Source organism: Salvelinus namaycush, chromosome 13 (genome assembly GCF_016432855.1).
Source record: "Salvelinus namaycush isolate Seneca chromosome 13, SaNama_1.0, whole genome shotgun sequence".
Lineage (NCBI taxonomy): Eukaryota > Metazoa > Chordata > Actinopteri > Salmoniformes > Salmonidae > Salvelinus > Salvelinus namaycush.
The window spans coordinates 11,008,802-11,029,718 of NC_052319.1; the positions used below are offsets into that span (position 1 = coordinate 11,008,802).

Genomic DNA, 20,917 nt, shown 5'->3' on the forward strand with positions numbered 1-20,917 from the left:
CAAACTCAGTGCCTCTTTACTTGACATCATGGTAAAATCAAAAGAAATCAACCGAGACCTCAGAAAAAAAAATGTAGACCTCCACAAGTCTGGTTCATCCTTGGGAGCAATTTCCGAACGCATGAAGGTACCACATTCATCTGTACAAACAATAGTACGCAAGTATAAACACCATGGGACCAAGCAGCCATCATACCGCTCAGGAAGGAGACGCGTTCTGTCTCCTAGAGATGAACGTGCTTTGGTGCGAAAAGTGGAAATCAATCCCAGAACAACAGCAAAGGACCTTGTGACGATGCTGGAGGAAACGGGTACAAAAGTATCTATATCCACAATAAAACGAGTCCTATAACAACATAACCTGAAAGGCCGCTCAGCAAGGAAGAAGCCACTGCTCCAGAACCCCCATTAAAAAACCCAAACTACGGTTTGCAACTGCACATGGGGAAAAAGATGGTACTTTTTGGAGAAATGTCCTCTGGTCTGATGAAACAAAAATGGAACTGTTTCGCCATAATGACTATCGTTATGTTTGGAGGAAAAGGGGAGAGGTTTGCAAGCTGAGTAACAACATCCCAACCGTGAAGCACGGGGGTGGCAGCATCATGTTGTGGGGGTGCTTTGCTGCAGGAGGGACTGGTGCACTTCACCAAATAGATGACATCATGAGTAAGGAAAAATATTTGGATATATTGAAGCAACATCTCAAGACATCAGTCAGGAAGTTAAAGCTTGGTCGCAAATAGGTCTTCCAAATGGACAGTGACCCCAAGCATACTTCCAAAGTTGTGGCAAAATGGCTTAAGGACAACAAAGTCAAGGTATTGGAGTGGTCATCACAAAGCCCTGACCTCAATCCCATAGAAAATTTGTGGGCAGAACTGAAAAAGCGTGTGCGAGCAAGGAGGCCTATAAACCTGACTCCGTTACACCAGCTCTGTCATGAGGAATGGGCCAAAATTCACCCAACTGCTTGTGGAAGGCTACCTGAAGCGTTCGACCCAAGTTAAACAATTTGAAGGCAATGCTACCAAATACTAATTGAGTGTATGAAACTTCTGACCCACTGGGAATGTGATGAAAGAAATAAAAGCTGAAATAAATAATTATATCTACTATTATTCTGACATTTTCACATTCTTAAAATAGTGGTAATCCTAACTGACCTAAAACAGGGAATTTTTACAAGGATTAAATGTCAGGAATTGTGAAAAACTGAGTTAAAATTAATTTGGCTAAGGTGTATGTAATCATCCAACTTCAACTGTATTCAACCTCCTGAATCAATACATGTTAGAATCTCCTTTGGCAGCGATGACAGCTGAGAGTCTTTCTGGGTAAGTCTCTAAGAGCTTTAGCTGGATTTTACAATATTTGCACATGATTATTTAAATATTTTTTTACCATCTACCAATAGGTGCCCTTCTTTGTGAAGCATTGGAAAACCTCCCTGTTCTTTGTGGTTGAATCTGTGTTTGAAATTCACTGCTCGGCCTCCGTTGAACACTATTATTGGACGCAGAGTGAGTCCATGCAACTTTATTATGTGACTTGTTAAGCCCATTTTTACACTAACTTATTTAAACTTGCCATAACAAAGGGGTTGAATACTTACTGACTCAAGACAATTCAGATGTTCATTTTTTATTAATTTGGAAACATTTCTAAACATAATTCAACTTTGACTGTGTGTGTGCCAGTGACACTATCAATTTAGTCGATTTTAAATTCAGGCTGTAACAGAGCAAAAAGTCAAGGGGTGTGAATACTTTCCGAAGGCACTGTAGTACTCGGCTCAGGCAGGAAATACCTGGAGAGGCAGAGGGTCGTTTGCTCTGCCTCCATACAGGAAGCACTGGATCTCCTCCATACATGCAGGCAGCCGCAGTGGAGGCAGGGATGGGGCACAGAGCGTGGGTAGGACAGGCTTGGAGCTGGTCCGATAGTCGTGGTTATCAAGCTCTTAGCGCCTTATGGCAGCAGCAGATGCTCCTTTCGGCCATGTTTCAGCATAAACACAATCTGGATTCTATTCAGACCTGCTGCATTGCTCAGTAGAAAACGCAACACGAATTTACCTTGGATGTGCTTACATCTTTTACATTTGAGTCATTTAGTGTAGTGGTTCCCAAACTGTTAAGGAACTCAGTCTGGCTTTCACTGTTGTAATAGTAGAATGCATAAAGTGCAATTTCAAAATTGGGTAGTGCATCACCAGTTCCTCTTGTCAGTCAGGTTTTTTAGCCCATAGAGTTTGTAATGTTCGAGTCATTCAAATATCACGTGAATATAATTAAACGTGGCGAAATGTATAGAATTGCAGGAAATAAGCTTCAAACCTACAAAATGTTCTCTCCGCCAACAAGACGGGGGTGAACAGTTTGTGTCATGATAGGTGTTTGTGCCCATAGAAATAGATGGGGGGTGCGCATGGGGGTGTTCCCCAATACTGGAAGATGGGCCTGAGTGAAAAAGTTTGGGAACCCCTGATTTAGCAGATGCTCTTATCCAGAGCGACTGACAGGAGCAATTAGGGTTAAGTGCCTTGCTCAAGGGTACATTGGAGTCTGCTCTGGGATTCAAACCAGCGACCTTTCGGTTACTGACCCAACGCTTTTAACCGCTAGGGCACCCTATATCTAGCTCTGAGATTTGCACGTTTCTTCCCCTAGGACTTTCAAGGCAACCACGGTCAAACAAGACAATTTGCAATAGGAGCTTAGAAGGAAGGCCTACAAAATGAACTGAAAACACAGCCAACTATGTTCATGACAAACTATGTCTCTGTGTGTTTACACAAACATTTGTACATCTTCAAGAAAAGTTAACATTTTAAAATGTTTAATAGTCCACGATACAATCGTGTCGTGTCATTTTGTTTTCCGTGCTGAGCTAAGGAGAGAGGGAGGGAGAAGTAGAGCTGAAGCAAGTCTGTTCTCTTCCTGGAAGGGACATCCACCCTGTATGCATCCCACATGGCATCCTATTCCCTATACAGTGCACTGCCCTGGTCGTAAGAGGTGCACTACGTAGGGAATAGGATGCCATTTAGGACGCGTTGTGTTTGTCAGGCTCTGGCCCAGTGGTTCCACACAGTCCTGCCTACTGGCTGTGAAATGGTTTCTTTGAATCGTTTCTCTGTTTTGTCTACAAGAAGCACCCCTGCGATGTTCTTTCTTATACACAACACGCGGTATGAACTCTGCAGTATGAACTATTGGGTCCTGGTGGGCTATTTTCCTCTCATGTCAACAGATTACCAGAACTCCCCTAGCCTCCAGTGAGCTGGAAAGCTGTATTTGTTAGTTTTTGGGGGGGGGCATAAAGTCCCACGCTCTCTCTCTCTTTCTACTTCTCTAGTCTAAACAGTTCCTCCAGCACCAGTGATCGGACAGCGTAGCCAGTCAAACTGCACACCTGCTTTTAAGAGACCATTATGAAAGTGGAATGTGCGGAGAAAAGCATATACCAGTGATCTCTGCGCTCAGAGATTTAATATCATGTGTAATGTGGTGCAGTGCTGAGAGCATGAGGATAAGCACAATGTGTTGGCGTCTCACACACACACACACACACAGACAGAGTACACTAGCGCTGTTAGATTACCTTGTGCAGTGTTTGAGCTTTATTTAGAAAGATGAGCAGTTACAACATCACCCCTGGACATATTTTGCTAGATGTCACTAAAAAGATGTCATTGTCTCAAAGACCTTGAGATTTTATGAACTTCCTCAGAGACTATCTATAATAACTAGACTCGGAGTAAGCTTGACTTGATAACTAGATTTAGTCTGTTTTTATTTGTCATCGTAGACCTGATTCTTGACCAGAACATACGTTTTCCTCTCGCATATTCTATACATCTCTAAAGCGGCTGCCATGAAGGGTTGATCATTTCCTTTAAAGTATATCAGTGTGTTTTCCTGTCAGGAAATATACACATGGCGCTCTCTGTTTCTGTCCCTGTTTAAGATGTGTGTTTGTGTGTGTGCGCGTGCTAGAGCTAAAGCCAGAGCCACACTGTGGATTTTCCTACTTCCTGAGGAAACTGCAGTGTTGTTTGTCTCTCTCTCTGTGGTGGAGCAGGGTTGAGCAGTGTTCCCATCTCTGTAACCCTCTCTGCAGCAGGCACAGGCTGCACATGACCATTACAGAGCCAGAGGAGAGCAGCGAGGAGGGGACAAGTCAAGGCAGGGGAGGGAGGAAGGGAGGGAGGGGGAGCATTGGCTAGCACTCTTCTGAGCCGAATGAGTCTCCAGTCAGGAGACGTTCTCGGAGCACCTACAGAAGTGGTGGAGAGGAGGCGTGAAAAGTGGGCACCCTGAAGCCACAGAGACCTTGTCCAATTTCCTCTTGAGTGCTGTGGCTGTGACTACATCTTGAGGAGTGGAGTGGAGTGCTGTGACTGTGGCTGGGTGATGCTTTATGGAATGGACAACAGCTGGGCTGAAGAAAGAGTGCACTAAGCTAGCTAGATTACCGCCTCCTCAGCCACACGCAATTAAGGTGAGTGGGAAATGGCTGTGTGGGATGTATGTAGGTCTAGTTTGTGTGTGTGTGTACATGTAGGTCTAAAAGTGTAATGCGGGTTTATACATGTGTATGTATACATGAATGTGTTTTTTGAGTCTCTCTTCATATGACATGCTGCAGTGCTTGAAGCCCGGCTGAGAGACAGGGAGAGAGAGCCCAGGCAGAGTCCTAGACACGCAGCCTCGCTGGGGTTAGATAATTACAAGAGTCAGATGCTGATTCCTGCATTGCTCCCTGAGGAGCAGCTAGTAGAAGCAAGGCGGAATAACACTCTTTTTGCCCAGGCTAAAGTGGTGCTTCTATCTCTGTGTGTGGGCTGTACATTATCATGCGTGTGTGTGGCTTAAATTGTTTGTTTGTTTTCCAAGGCATATCATTTCCCCACGTTATTGGCGTGTGATTGTGCTTGTTTTTGTACATCTATTGTGTAGTCTGGTTCTTTGCGTGTACAGGCACTGTCTCTGTTCTTCATTCCTTCTTGTCATCGTCTTCATCATCAACATCATCAGTGGAGAAGCCTGTGTCTTTTTTTATTTTACCAGGAAGTACCGGTTTTACAAGGGAGACCTTGTATAAGGCATGGCATCTCTGACCTTGTGTTAATGTGTCTTGTCCTTTTGTCTTTCTGCAGGAGCTCCAGTTTGAGAGGCTGACCAGGGAGCTGGAGGTAGAGAGACAGATTGTGGCCAATCAGCTGGAAAGATGCAGACTCGGGGCCGAGTCGCCAGGCGCTGCTAGCGACAGGTGATGAGAACACACGCACACACGTAGTGTAATATGCTCGTCATAGCTTGGCACATGGCTTCTTCCTCAGTCACAGCAGTTGGCGTACTCCATAGTATAGCCTCTTGACAAGAGAATACAGCGGCAGTGTAATGAAATCTGATTGGACAGTGTATACGGAACAGAGACGGAGGCGTCATCTTCGACGCTCTCTTCAATTCACCTATCAGTTTGACTCGCCATTACATTGCTGAGATAAGTAAAAACAGTAGGTTGTCTATGGTAGCAGATACTGGAGAAGATGGCAGGAAGTTTGCTGGTCTAGGCGTAAGCCTACTTTATGCCCTACGCAATTATGCAATGCAAGAACACAATTAGCTATGCAAAATTGCCGTCCTGCATACTTGTGTCGAGTTACAAATTGCGCCACTGCACACGTTTGTGTATTTTTACTAGGCAAGTACGCCAAGCATTTTGCGTAGCTTATTGCGTTGCATACTTGCATAGGGCAGGGATTTTCAAACTTTTCTTGCCCAGTAACCCCCGACCAGGCAAACCCACGACCCAGGGACTCCCATCATACTATATGTTAGCAAAAAATGTATTATAGATTTGGTAGACAGTTTCATTCTTTTGACCACTCCACAGTTCATTGGAAGAGGAAGTGTGAACTCTTACCTTTCTAGCTAATGTACTATTTATCTTGGCGGCGTAGAGAAAATGTTGCAGTTTTGAAGCAAATGTTTTGCAATTCTACATAGTTTGGCATGCAGCTGAGAGACAATTTGACAGTTTTAAAGCTAATTTCCTGCAATTCCATGTATTTTGCCATTGCTAGTGCTGGGCTCCTCTGCTCAAACAGAACAAAATCAATGGACATTTTTTATTTTTTATTTTTTTATATTCTCCTCGACTTTCTAGCGTTGATTTGATTGTTATTTCTCACAGATGGTATTATTTATATATATTTGTATATATATATATATATATATATACACTGCTCAAAAAAATAAAGGGAACACTTAAACAACACAATGTAACTCCAAGTCGATCACACTTCTGTGAAATCAAACTGTCCACTTAGGAAGCAACATTGATTGACAATAAATTTCACATGCTGTTGTGCAAATGGAATAGACAAAAGGTGGAAATTATAGGCAATTAGCAAGACACCCCCAATAAAGGAATGGTTCTGCAGGTGGTGACCACAGACCACTTCTCAGTTCCTATGCTTCCTGGCTGATGTTTTGGTCACTTTTGAATGCTGGCGGTGCTTTCACTCTAGTGGGTAGCATGAGACGGAGTCTACAACCCACACAAGTGGCTCAGGTAGTGCAGTTCATCCAGGATGGCACATCAATGCGAGCTGTGGCAAAAAGGTTTGCTGTGTCTGTCAGCGTAGTGTCCAGAGCATGGAGGTGCTACCAGGAGACAGGCCAGTACATCAGGAGACGTGGAGGAGGCCGTAGGAGGGCAACAACCCAGCAGCAGGACCGCTACCTCCGCCTTTGTGCAAGGAGGTGCACTGCCAGAGCCCTGCAAAATGACCTCCAGCAGGCCACAAATGTGCAGTCCCAAATGTCACCCTATTCACTGCTTTTGACAAGCTCTGGTGAAAAGTAGTGCACTATATTGGAAATTGAGTGCCATTTGGGACATTTTACATTTGCATATTTGCATATTGCATATTTGGCGGGGGGGGGGGGGGGGGGGGGGGGGGTGCGGTGTCTTACTATTTGAAGAGGTAGGGTATTATTTGGTTTCAAGTGCTCCAGCTATGCAGCATTGGATCACTCTGATTAATTTTGGGGGGATCATAGCACCTGATGTAGTGTTGAGTAGGAATGTTAATGGTGAAATGCAGCAAGGGAAATAAGAGGAGGTTAATGGACTGTGGCATGTTAGGGAAATTGCTTAATGAACACATGTTACTGGCACTTATTAATACTGGTTGTTTCTGTTGGTTTTTAATATATCCGCTTTAAATCAGTTATCCATTGTGCTGACGTGACCAGTTTTGGTCTGGTTTTAGAGTAATGGCCAACAACAAATTATGTCCCATATTACTCATGTTATGCTTGAATTTTGACCAAGTCCCATAGAGCTCTGGTCAAAAGTAGTGCACTTTATAGGGACTATGGTGCCATTTCGGACACACCCAGTGTATACAACGTATTGTGTAGAGCAAGTATTCCCAAACTGGGGTACGCGTACCCCCAGGGGTACACACAATGCCGTCGGGGGTACGCCAAATAAAAATGTGATTCACATAAAACAAAAACTTATTTTTTTTCCTTCACATTTTCAAATAGTCCATTTATATTTTTCAACGGGGCTATACATTTGGGTGAGTTTTTTTTTATTGCCTGAGTAGCCTCGTTTCACTGCCAAAAATAAAATTAAACCATCTAGTGTTCAGCGAAATAACAACACAATGTCAAATACAGGTAGCCTAGTCAAGTAATTAACATCCAATCACATTAACCGTTACTCTCTCGTGGGAATTGCACTAACGTTCCATATGTAGCCAAACGTAGCTGCTGCTCATGTTGGTATCTTTACTGATGGCGCAAAAGCCATGACAGGGAGACATAGTGGAGAGGTAATGCGCGTGCAAGCAGTTGCTTCCGACGCCACTTTGGTACACTGCAGCATCCACCGAGAGGCTCTTGCTGCCAAGGGAATGCCTGACAGCTTGAAATATGTTTTGGACACTACAGTGAAAATGGTTAACTTTGTTAAAGCAAGGCACCTGAACTCTCGTGTATTTTCTGCACTATGCAATGATATGGGCAGCGACCATGTAACGCTTTTATAACATACAGAAGTGCGCTGGTTATCAAGGGGCAAAGGACAACACACAGGTCTTTCCATCATTGTATGATTTTTTTGGTGTGCAAATGAACTCAAGCTTACAGACAATGTCTGTCAAATGTGATATAGCGAAAGACCTGAGTGAGTTGGGTGCGCAATTACGCAGGTACTTTCCCGAAACGGATGACACAAACAACTGGATTCGTTATATTTTTCATGCCCTTCCTCCTGTCCACTTACTGATATCTGAACAAGAGAGCCTAATCGAAATTGCATCAAGCGGTTCTGTGAAAATTGAATTTAATCAGAAGCCACTACCAGATTTCTGGATTGGGCTGCGCTCAGAGTATCCTGAACCTTGCAACCACGTACCTATGTGAGAGTGGATTCTCGGCCCTCACTAGCATGAAAACTCTATTCAGGCACAGACTGTGTGTGGAAAATGATTTAAGACAGACTCTCCAATACAACTCAACATTGCGGAGTTATGTGCATCCTTTCAAGCACACCCTACTCATTAACCTGTGGTGAGTTATTCACAATTTCCGATTTAACAATTAAGCATCTATATGTAAGATGGTTAAATAAAGAGGAAAATTATTGATTATTATTATTTGTGCCCTGGTCCTGTAAGAGCTCTTTGTCACTTCCCACGAGCCGGGTAGCGACGACAACTCACATTCATTCTTATGTTTAGTTATTGTAGTGTGTGTGTGTGACAGGCTTACAACGATGGCAAAAAACAACATTTGAGAGTGCTGACCCTGGTGCTAGAGGGGGTACACAGCTGGAGGTTGAATGTTTGAAGGCGTACGGGACTATAAAAAGTTTGGGAACTGCTGGTGTAGAGGACATGAGGTCTCTACTTTCTAGTGCTATGTCTCTTTGTGGCTTGCCCGTTAGGACTCATTTGCCTTAGCCTGTATAGTTCTATGTGGGTATAGTGCTCCAGCCTCCAGCTCTTGAAAGTAGAGTGTAACCTAAATCATGAAAGCTCTTTCTGGGATTTAATAACCCTGGGGCCCTCATAGGAAGCATCTCCTCGCCGCAGACCTCAGCTACGTCCAAATGGCACCCTATGTAGTGCACTACTTTCTGGAGCTGGTCAAAAGTAGCGCGCTACATGGGGAATAGGGTGCCATTTGGGACATGGCCCCAGACTACCTGCATGGCTCGAGCAGGCCAACAGCAGCTCTCCATGTGTGAGTGTCCATTACAGAGCTCAGGGCTCCCAGAGCTGCTGCAAAGAGGAGCTGAAGATCAGCCTGGACAGAGGCAGGCTCTCAAGTCTCTCCATACAAAGTCTACAGGGGAAATGTGGTCAACCAGGCTATTTACTGCTATTTCCTCCACAAGCTCGATCCACTCTCATCCTCAGTGAGAGTGGATCTAGTCATGATATTCATCATATTTTTAGATAGTTAAATACCAAGGTACTAGCACCATTTTCTCCCTACAGGATAGGGGTCATTTCCTCTGGTCATAATCTCAGCACTCACAAGTGATATAGACTTAGCCCTTCATCATAACAGTGAGTGGTTTTACAGGGTTATTTTGAGCACAACGTAGCTTGTATGCAATGCAATTCAATCATGTGATGGCCATGGCCAGTTGGGAGAGGTTGTGGCCTTTTTGGTGACCCTAGCCAGGGTAATCAGCTTTGGCAGGTCATTGTGGCCAGTGAGTTGCACACAGCTGGGCTGGCTGGTTGTGTGGCGCTGCCTGTACTGTGTTGACTGGAGAGCTGGGAAATGCACCCTTTACTAACTGAGCAGGGCTGTTGAACCCTCCCTGGTCTGTACTGACTGTACCATATGGGTTAAGCTTCCTGTATTACTGACTGAGGAGGGCTTTGAAACACTCCCTGACTGAGGATGGCTAGTGAACGCTCCCTATACTGTGATGTAATGCTACCTACTTAGTCCCTGGTCTGTAGTGAAGCAGCGTCCAGAATAGAGCCATCACAATCAGTCTGGGGGAGAGAGAGAGAGAGTCATTGGTGTCCCACTGTGGGATCAATACAGACCTCCACAGGCCTGTAAAGAAAACATGCACAGTAATTTTCACACCTTTTTAACAGCCTGTGAAGAAGGAACGAGAGGGCAATCCCGGGGCGATTTGTGTCTGAATGGACCAGACTACCCTAGACCTAAAGTCAGCACTTAGCTCAGTAGCCCGTCCAGCCCAACAATAGAGGTGACACCATGCTAAAGTGTTCTGTTGGGGCTCATTACATTCCATTACACCTCCAGTACTGGACTACTTCTTCATACAGTGCATTCTGAAAGTTTTGAGACACCTTGACTTAAAAAAATATATATATTACATTACAGCCTTACTCTAAAATGGATTAAATTGTTTTTGTCCCTTATCAATCCACATACAATACCATAATGACACAGCACAAACAAAAGTTTAGACACCTACTCATTCCAGGGTTTTTCTTTATTTTTTACTAATTTCTACATTGTAGAATAATAGTGAAGACATCAAAATTATGAAATAACACATATGGAATCATGTAGTAACCAAAAAAGTGTTAAACAAATCAAAATATATTTGAGATTCTTCAAAGTAGCCACCCTTTGCCTTGATGACAGCTTTGCACACGTTTGCCATTCTCTCAACCAGCTTCATGAGGTAGTCACCTGGAATGCATTTCAATTAACAGGATAATTTGTGGAATTTCTTTCCTTAATGCATTTGAGAACTCTGGAGCAGGTTTTCATCGCGGATCTCTCTGTACTTTGCTCCGTTCATCTTACCCTCGATACTAACTAGTCTCCCAGTCCCTGCATCTGAAAAACATCCCCCGGCATGATGCTGCCAACACCTCGCTTCACCCTAGGGATAGTGCCAGGTTTCTTCCAGATGTGACGCTTGGCATTCAGGCCAAAGTGTGCAATCTTGGTTTCATCAGACCAGAGAATCTTGCTTTTCATGGTCTGAGAGTCCTTTAGGTGCCTTTTGGCAAACTCCAAGCGGGCTGTCATGTGCCTTTTTTTACTGAGGAGTGGCTTCCGTCTGGCCACTCTACCATAAAAGCCTGATTGGTGGAGTGCTGCAGAGATGGTTGTCCTTGTGGAAGGCTCTTGCATCTCCACAGAGGAACTCTGGAGTTCTGTCAGTCACCATCGGTTAAAAACCTTATTTTGCTTTGTCATTATGGGGTATTGTGTGTAGATTGATGAGAAAAAATACAGGCATCAGGGGTAGTACGACTTGACCAGCGGCCAAACTTTCTGGTTGGGTTGAGACCTCCCACTGGGGGAATGGAAGCTCCGGAGTGAAACTTCCATGAGGTACAGATCTAGGATCAGCTTCCCCTCCCCCAATACTAAAGTTAAAGGAATACTTCTGGATATCTACTTCCCCAGTCAGATTAACTTGGAGAAGTCTATGGTATCTGATATAGACTTCCAGTCATTGCGCATTAAAGTGATATCCACTAGTTCATCTGACTCTGGGGAAGTAGTCAAAATCCCGACGTCTCCATTTAAAGGAGAAATCCACTCAACTATGTTTTGGTAAGTTTTTCATTAGTCCAAATCAAATGTATTTATAAAGCCCTTCTTACATCAGCTGATATCTCAAAGTGCTTTACAGAAACCCAGCCTAAAACCCCAAACAGCAAGCAATGCAGGTGTAGAAGCACGGTGGTTAAGAAAAGCTCCCTAGAAAGGCCAGAACCTAGGAAGAAACCTAGAGAGGAACCAGGCTATGAGGGGGTGGCCAGTCCTCTTCTGGCTGTGCTGGATGGAGATTATAACAGAACATGGCCAAGATGTTCAAATGTTCATAGATGAAGCAGGGTCAAATAATAATAATCACAGTGGTTGTCGAGGGTGCAACAGGTCAGCACCTCAGGAGTAAATGTCAGTTGGCTTTTCATAGTCCACTGTTGATATGGTCTCAAATGTTTTAAATGTCAGCAGTCAAGTTTTCAAGATATTGGACATAATGATGCAAAATAATTTAGCAAATACATGTTGCGTTATGTGGCCAGTGACACTTTGGTTCTTGGTGGACTAATGATAAAAATACAGAAAGATTGTTTTTGAGTGTTTTCCTTAACCATTTGTGGGGGGAAATGCAACACTGACCCAAGATCAGCGTCTACGGGCAACTTCACACTCCACTGGAATGGAAGGCGTAAACACTTCCCCTTTGTAGCTTACCAACGGACTGATGTGGTTGTGAGCTAAAGTTTTGCTGTCAGGTATGTTTTTTGTTGTTGTAATGTTTGTGAGTATCAGCAGTTTACTGCCTGTCTCCCTCCACTCACCCAGGCTGCTGTGACTGTGAGACAGGGTATGATGAAAGCAAGAGTTTGTGGCCACGTCCCAAAGGGCACCCTATTCCTTATATAGGGCACTATTTTGACCAGAGCCTTATGGTCCACCCCTATAGGCCTTGGTCAAAAGTAGGGCACTATAAAGGAAATAGTGGCATTTGGGATGTACTGTTATGCCACTTCATCTGCCATGGCTCAGTGGAGCACACCTCTCCTAGCTTCCTCTTTTAATTGCCTGCGCCTCGTTGGCATGTAGATCGCCCTCCCCTAATTCCAGTGGTGTAAGGTACTTTTTCTTGCCACTGTAGGTATGTGAACCCTTTGGGATTACCTGGATTTCTGCATAAATTGGTCATCAAATTTGATCTGATCTTCATCTAAGTCACAACAATATACAAACAGTTTGCTTAAACTAATAACACACACAAATTATCGTATTTGTCTTGTCTATATTGAATATATAATTTAAACATTCACATTTAAACATTGGGGAAAGTATGTGAACCCCTAGGCTAATGACTTCTCCAAAAGCTGATTGGAGTCAGGAGTCAGCTAACCAGGAATCCAATCAATGAGATAAGATTGCAGATGTTGGTTAGAGCTGCCTTGCCCTATAAAAAACTCACAAAATTAGAATTTGCTATTCACAAGAAGCATTGCCTGATGTGAACCATGCCTCAAACAAAATAAATCTCAGAAGACCTAAGATTAAGAATTGTTGACTTGCATAAAGCAGGAAAGGGTTACAAAAGTATCTCTTAAAGCCTTGATGTTCATCAGTCCACGGTAAGACAAATTGTCTATAAATGAAGAAAGTCCAGCACTGTCGCTACTCTCCCTAGGAGTGGCCGTCCTGCAAAGATGACTGCAAGAGCACAGTACAGAATGCTCAATTAGGTTAAGAAGAATCCTCGCTACTGGCAAAATATCCTGTGGACAGATGAAACTACAGTTTAGTTGTTTGGAAGGAACACAACACTATGTGTGGAGAAGAAAAGGCACAGCTCACCAACATCAAAACCTCATCCCAACTGTAAAGTATGGTGGAGGGAGCATCATGGTTTGGGGCTGCTTTGCTGCCTCGGCCTGGACAGCTTGCTATCATCGACGGAAAAATGAATTCCTAAGTTTATCAAGACATTTTTCAGGAGAATGTTAGGCAATCTGTACGCCAATCAGAAGTTGGGTGATGCAACAGGACAACGACCCAAAACACAGTAAATCAACAACAAAATGGCTTCAACAGAAGAAAATACGCCTTCTGGAGTGGACCAGTCAGAGTCCTGACCTCAACCTGATTGAGATGCTGTGGCATGATCTCAAGAGAGCAGTTCACACCAGACATCCCAAGAATATTGCTGAACTGAAACAGTTCTGTAAAGAGGAATGGTCCAATATTCCTCCTGCCCGTTGTGCAGGTCTGATCCGCAACTACAGAAAATGTTTGGTGGAGGTTATTGCTGCCAAAGGAGGGTCAACCAGTTATTAAATCCAAGGGTTCACATACTTTTCCCACGCTGCACTGTGAATGTTTACACGCTGTGTTCAATAAAGGCATGAAAACGTTTAATTGTGTGTTATTAGTTTAAGCAGACTGTGTTTGTCTGTTGTTGTGACCTAGATGAAGAGCAGATCAAGTTTTATGACCAATTTTTATACACAAATCAAGGTATTTCCAAAGGGTTCACATTTTTTTCTTGCCACTAAGTAAAAATACTTTAAAGTACTAAAGTAGTTTTTTTGGGTGTCTGTACTTTTACTTTACCATTCCTATTTTTGACTACTTTTTCTTCACTACATTCCAAAAGAAAATTGTATTTTTACTCCATACATTTTCACTGCCATTCAAAAGTACTCAAATAGTCCAATTCACACACTGATCAAGAGAACATCCCTGGTCATCTCTACTGCCTCTGATCTGGCGGACTCACTAAACACATGCGTCGTTTGTAAATGATGTCTGAGTGTTGGGATGTGCCCCTGGCTATCTGTAAATTAAAAAATCAAATAATAATTGTGCCTGCTGGTTTGCTTAATACAAGGAATTTGATACTTAAGTATATTTTAGCAATTACATTTTCTTTTGATACTTAAGTATATTTAAAACCAAATACTTTTACTCAAGTAGTATTTTACTGGGGGGCTTTCGCTTTTACTTGAGTCATTTTCTGTTAAGGTATCTTTACTTTTACTCAAGTATGACAATTAGGTACTTTTTCCACCACTGCCTAATTCTATAAGATCCAATCAGCGAAATGGCAACAGCAGCTGGGTCGTCCCATGCTTTCTGTCGCAGTTTTAGTAATTTATTTTTAAATCATCACTATGTCTAATAAATCACTGTGTGTTTATTTAATGAAAATAACTAATAATTAATTTATTTCCTGAGCCTTCTTTGGCCATTGCTCAGCCCTGATTGGTTGATTAGGATGGTCTAGAGCCCACGCCCTTACCCAGATGAACAGTCATTGGTTTATTATAATAGGATCACATTGTGACGTCATGATATGGGCCAAAAGTTCCATCCCACCTAATCAGGTTGAAATTCCAGATTTTTTTCCCGAACAGCTCTTACACAAAAAGGGCATTATCATTTTCACAATTTCAGTGTGTCATTTCGACCTCCTAGTGTGGAAATATTATTTACAAAAACAGGAAAATCACGTTTTTATCTGCATACTGCCCCTTTATGTTATAATCAATTAAGTGCCCTTTAATATAGACCTCATGGAGAATTCAATAAATCTCTTTTTTAATATGAATAAAGACTTGTTAAAGTGCCAAAATTCAGCATTTTGACATGTACCCTATGTGACTTCCAGGAAGATTTTAACCCACTAAACCTCCAGTTTTCACCATTATTGTAAAGCCCTATTTATTTCTGTTGCTTTGACTGAGTCATTTCTTAAGATTGATATTTATTTCCTGTGATTAGTGAACACATTTTAAGGTAAAAAACCTGTCCCTCATTTTAAGGTCAACCCTGTTACGTGAACTGAACTCTCATTTTAATAAGGTGAAACTATTCGTTTAAAAAAAATGTATCTAAAGAAACAGTGAACATCTAATAGTCAAATCATCGTGTAAAAGCAGGTGAGCAGGTTCTAATCTTTTTGGCCATTTTCTGGTGTTTCGTGGTGGAAAACAGAGCACAACAAGCACAACACATCAACCCTGTTACCCATAAATAGGCTAGAAATGTTTTCAATTACTTCCTGTTGCACACAACAAGCTTCCATTTCCCCTGTCACAATGGGATTTATGGCTGATTTAAGATGAAATCATCAACCCTCTTACTCTATTTGGCACTTAAAATAATCTTACAATAGTACTTTTTCTATTCAGCCTCTTTGATGAGAACATGTTTTTTTAAATTAAGTTGATGTGTGCTCTTTCTGACAATGTTAAAATTAGGTGAAATCAAATGTTTTTTTCCCCACCAAGTTGCACATCTCAAAAGGCAACGAATTGGTGGAATGACCCAGGTGCATGGCAATAATGACCCGCTAGATATTTCCTTGGAAAGCATAAGGGTGGGAACCCTGCTTTTAGGTCCAGCGCTCACACAAGTCTTCTAGATGGCTTGATTTATTAGAAATGACCTGTAAATTGCTCTGTTTGAAATGTCATTTTCTTATTGTAGCTGGATGGTCCAGGTGGCTATTAGTTAAAGCTTTTGCAGGTTTGGACTTGGTGCGCCTGTGTTTAGTGCTGCTCTGCTTTGACCCCCCCCCCCCCCCCCCCCCCCCCCCCTATAATCATGTTGAAGTGGCTGAGGTATACTATAGCGGAGAAACTTGGGGCCTAGTTTTATGGCCTCTTACAGACGGAGGGTGCATCCCAAATGGCACCCTATTCCCTACATATTGCAGAAAGTTTTTCCAGAGCCAAATAGGATCTACTGTATGTACTTTGCGCCCTGGCCAAATGTAGTACACTACACAGAGGGTAAGGTGCCCACTTGGGACACTACAACAGAGTGGCTCTCTGGTTGGCTTCAGTTGAAGTGGCCTCATCCGTTAAGCCCTGACCCTCCTGCCTCAGCACTTTCCCAGGCCCATCATTGGGATGGCTGCCTCTACTCTGTGGCATCAGTTTGAGCTATCTGCCTGCCCACTTCTCCACTGATCCAGGACCAGGCACCACTGACCCCACCATCCATCACACTCCCCACCTATGGGTCCACTTGGCTCTGCAGTACCAGCATGCTCAGCTTGCGTCCAAAATGGCACCCTACTCCCTACGTAGTACACTGCTTTTGACCAGGGAATAGTAGTGCACTGTATAGGGAATAGGGTGCCATTTGGGGCGTAGCCTCAGTGTTTGTCTGAAGGCCGTAATGTGTTTTAACATGGACTCTGTCAGGCCACCAAGCTTTATACCTCCTTATTCTTGGGAGACAACGGTCCCTTTATTGCTGAGGAAATATCCACCAAATATCCATCAGCACGCAGTAGTAACTCAGAACAGGCAGATCCGTTTATGTGTGCATCCATCCGTATTTGCACACGTCCGTCTGTCCACGTATGTGTGTGTACACGTGTCCTGCTTGCCTGTTTGTCTGTTTTATTATCGGTGGGGCATTAGTATTTTTGCTCAGAGATCAATAGTTTTTTTTCTATTTACTTTAGTAGCAGAGCTAGCAGCTTGTCTTCAGCCTCAGAGCCTATCAGACCCCATTAGGATGGATGGCCAAGCCTGACCTTTTCCGTTTATTTGCAAAGTGTGTTTCTCAAGGACCGGCGAGGATGAAAAATAACCGACACAACCTCAGGGAAAAGGATGATCCTCCTCGTTGTCTGTCGTGGCAGTAAAGATCACCTGTCACGAAGGCCTCTTCTGCAACTAGAGAGGAGAAGCAGCCATTTTGAATAGTATTTAAATGCTTGGTTGTAGCCATGTTATTTGTATGTTGGCATATGCTGCACTGGCCACAATTACCTCTGTTTCTTTCTATTTGGTCCGATCTATGAATTCTCTGGTTGCATCTGAACTGACAATGTTCTTTCAATTTCATGTTTGTGATTTGTTGGTGTGCATCCCAAATGGCACCTTATATAGTGCACTACTTTGGGCCAGAGGCCTATTTCAGGCACACCTTTATCTCAAGCACAAGTGAAATAGGGCCATTTATAAGCATTCGGAGGATGTCTGCTGGATATCTTCTATATGAATTTAAACAAGTGTCCTGTTGAGAACATTAACTTTCTGTCTCATATTTGTCCATGTATCTAAGACCTTCTCTTTCTTTTTGTCTTTCAGCTCGTCTGAGAAGTCCCTCCCCTGGAGATCTGCAGGTACGGTCTGATCATCCTTCCCTACACCATGTTTGACACATTCCCTATTCCCTTTATAGTGCACACATTTTGACCAGGACATAAAGGCCTCTGGTCAAAAGTAGTGCACTATATAGTGAAACGGGTGCCATTTATGACACAAAGTCCATGTCACCATACACTGATTGATATTCTTGTGAATCATTGCAAACCATATCAGGCCATGCATGCAGTGCATTCAGAAAGTATTCAGACCCCTTCACTTTTTCCAAATGTTGTTATGTTACAGCCTTATTCTAAAATTGATAAAATAGTTTCTCATCAATCTACACACACTAACTACCCCATAATGACAAAGCAAAAACCATTTTTATAGACAATTTTAAGAAAACTGAAATCACATTTACATAAGTATTCAGACCCTTTACTTAGTACTTTGTTGAAGCACCTTTGGCAGTGATTACAGCCTCGAGTCTTCTTGGATATGACGCTACAAGCTTGGCACACCTGTATATGAGAAGTTTCTCCCATTCTCCTCTCAAGCTAAAGGTTGGATGGGGAGCGTCGCTGCACAGCTATTTTCAGGTCTCCAGAGATGTTCGATCGGGTTCAAGTCCGGGCTCTGGCTGGGCCACTCAAGGACATTGAGACTTGTCCCATCGGGTTCTTGGTCACCTCCCAGACCAAGGCCCTTCTCCCCCGATTACTCAGTTTGGCCAGGTGGCCAACTCTAGGAAGAGTCTAGTGGTTCCAAACTACCATTTAGGAATGATGGAAACCACTGTGTTCTTGGGGACCTTTTAATGCTGCAGATATTTTTTGGTACCTTTCCCCAGATCTGTGCCTCGACACAGTCCTGTCTCGGAGCTCTACGGACAATTCCTTTGACCTCATGGCTTGGTTTTTGCTTTGACATGCATTGTCAACTTTGGGACCTTATATAGACAGGTGTGCACCTTTCCAAATCATGTCCAATCAATTGAATCTACAACAGGTGGACTCCAAGTTGTAGAAACATCTCCAGGATGATCAATGGAAACAGGATGCACCTGAGCTAAATTTCAGAGTCTCATAGCAAAGGCTCTGAATACTTATGTAAATAAGGTATTTGTTTTTTTTAAATAAATTGGCAATAATTAGCATTTTTTTTCTTCACTTTGTCATTATGGGATATTGTTTGTAGATTGATAATTTTCCGTTATTTAATCCATTTTAGAATAAGGCTGTAATGTAACAAATTGTGGAAAACGTCAAGGGGTCTGAATACTTTCTGAATGCACTGTATACACTCTGTATACACAGTTTATTAGGGACACCACCACTTTCACGAAATTGATCGTTCCTGCAGACAATGAGTCAGGTGGCCGTGGCTTATATAAAAGCAGGGCATCGATGCATTCAGTTACTGTTCGATTGAACGTTAGAATGGGAAAAACGAGTGACCTAAGCGACTTTGAGCGTGGTATGTTTGTCGGTGCCAGGCGCGCCGGATCCATTATCTCAAACTGGCGCCCTCCTGGGCTTGGGCTTTTCACGTGCGGCAGTGTCTAGGGTTTACCGAGTATAATGCGTCAAACAAAGAAATATCCAGTCAGCGGCAGTCCTGTGGGCGAAAACAGCTTGTTGATGAGAGATCAAAGGAGAATGGCAAGAATTGTGCAAGCTAACAGGCGGGACACTAATAGACAAATAACAGCAGCGTACAACAGTGGTGTGCAGAACGGCATCTCGGAACGCACAACTCGAAGATCCTTGTCATGAATGGGCTATTGCAGCCTCCGGGTTCCATTCGTACAAAGTGAAAACAAGAAAACGCGGCTCCAGTGGGCACGCGATCACCAGCACTGGACAATTGAGGAGTGGAAAAACATTGCGTGGAACATGACAGCGAGTTCAGTTTATTTTAGTGGCCTGCGAAGTCCTCAGACCTCGACCCAATATAGCACCTTTGAGGTGAGATGGAACGGTCTGTTGAATGTACCGCCATCCAATCTGTAGCAAACTGCGTGATGCCATCGCGTCAGCATGGACCAACATCCCTGTGGAACGTTTCCTACACCTTGTAGAATGCGCCAAAGAATTCAGGCTGTTCTGGAGACAAAGTGGGACCCGGTACTAGATGGGCTCCTTCAATGAATGACAGAATATCTCCCATTTGGTTAAATCGAGTTGATGATTATACAGATGGCTCATGAATAATGAATGAATAACGGAGAGATGAAGAGAGGTAATAGGTATGTTAAATAAATATTCCTGTCTACTCATACCGTTTTGTTGATCATGCATTCTCTCTCTCACTATATTGACAGCAATACGAGACAGAGTAGGGAAATGTTATAGCTGTTCTTTGACATGCATAGGCGAGTGGAGTCCTTTGATAAGGCATCGAATGGATTACAGAATAAAGTTAGGAATTTTCATGCGAGACCGTCAGGATTTTGCGTCCCAGTGGGATTCGGACTAGTTAGGGAAATGGCCTAGGCTTTAGGACAGGAGAAGATATATTTCCTCTCATACCTCTCTGAATTGTTATCAGACTTCATGTCTGTGACAGATGCCTATGTTGTGAATTGTGCATCGGCCTATCAAATTTGCCACTGTCTGAAGATTCACAATAACGGCTCAGAGGCACATGCTATTTTATAGGCTATACAGTGGCGGTTTCCTGTTGGGTTTATTAACTGCATTCGGGTCACGTGTAAATGTTGTAATTTACGGGGGTCATTTCATTATTTCGGGAAACGTAAAGAGTGTTCCCGGGACAGTCCCAGGATCCCAGTTACCCATGTTAATCCCTACTACTGACTGACTTGATTCTTCTGGCACATTTCAGATTCAATATTTCTCTTTAGCTACTCCCACTCAGACCGTAACACTTTCCCTCCACCCCAGCTCTGTTTGTTTAGCACGGATCCTTGTAGGACCACAGTTACTCTGCTGCTGCTCAAATTGATAATGAAGTCCATTTTACTAATGTATTTCAAAGCTTATTAATTGTATAATGGAACTAAGTGAATCGCTGCAGTCATTAATATTGTATTGTGGTTCTTGTCAGACTGACCCTACGGGGTTATGATTGTACATGTGCACTGTTACATTGCTTGTCTCGGTATTGTTTGGAATTTTCCACTTGTTCCAGTTGGTTCATTGCTGATAAGCCCGACTAGCAGACGGACACAGTAAGAACAAGGACATGAGTTCCAAATAGCACCCTATTCCATAAAGTGCACTACGTTTGACCAGGGCAAATAGGCGGCCATAGAGCCTATTTTGTATA

At 43.1% G+C, this 20,917-nt stretch overlaps 1 protein-coding gene across 2 annotated transcripts in view; it reads left to right on the plus strand.

The window, feature by feature from the left end:
• LOC120058232 (plakophilin-4-like) overlaps positions 1-20,917 on the plus strand; it is a 118,345-nt gene that overhangs the window by 45,530 nt on the left and 51,898 nt on the right. For both annotated transcript variants that reach the window (XM_039006737.1, XM_039006738.1), the window contains exons 3-4: positions 5,165-5,277; positions 17,627-17,661. In XM_039006737.1, the coding sequence (XP_038862665.1) occupies positions 5,165-5,277; positions 17,627-17,661 (148 nt within the window). The remainder of the gene's footprint in view (positions 1-5,164; positions 5,278-17,626; positions 17,662-20,917) is intronic.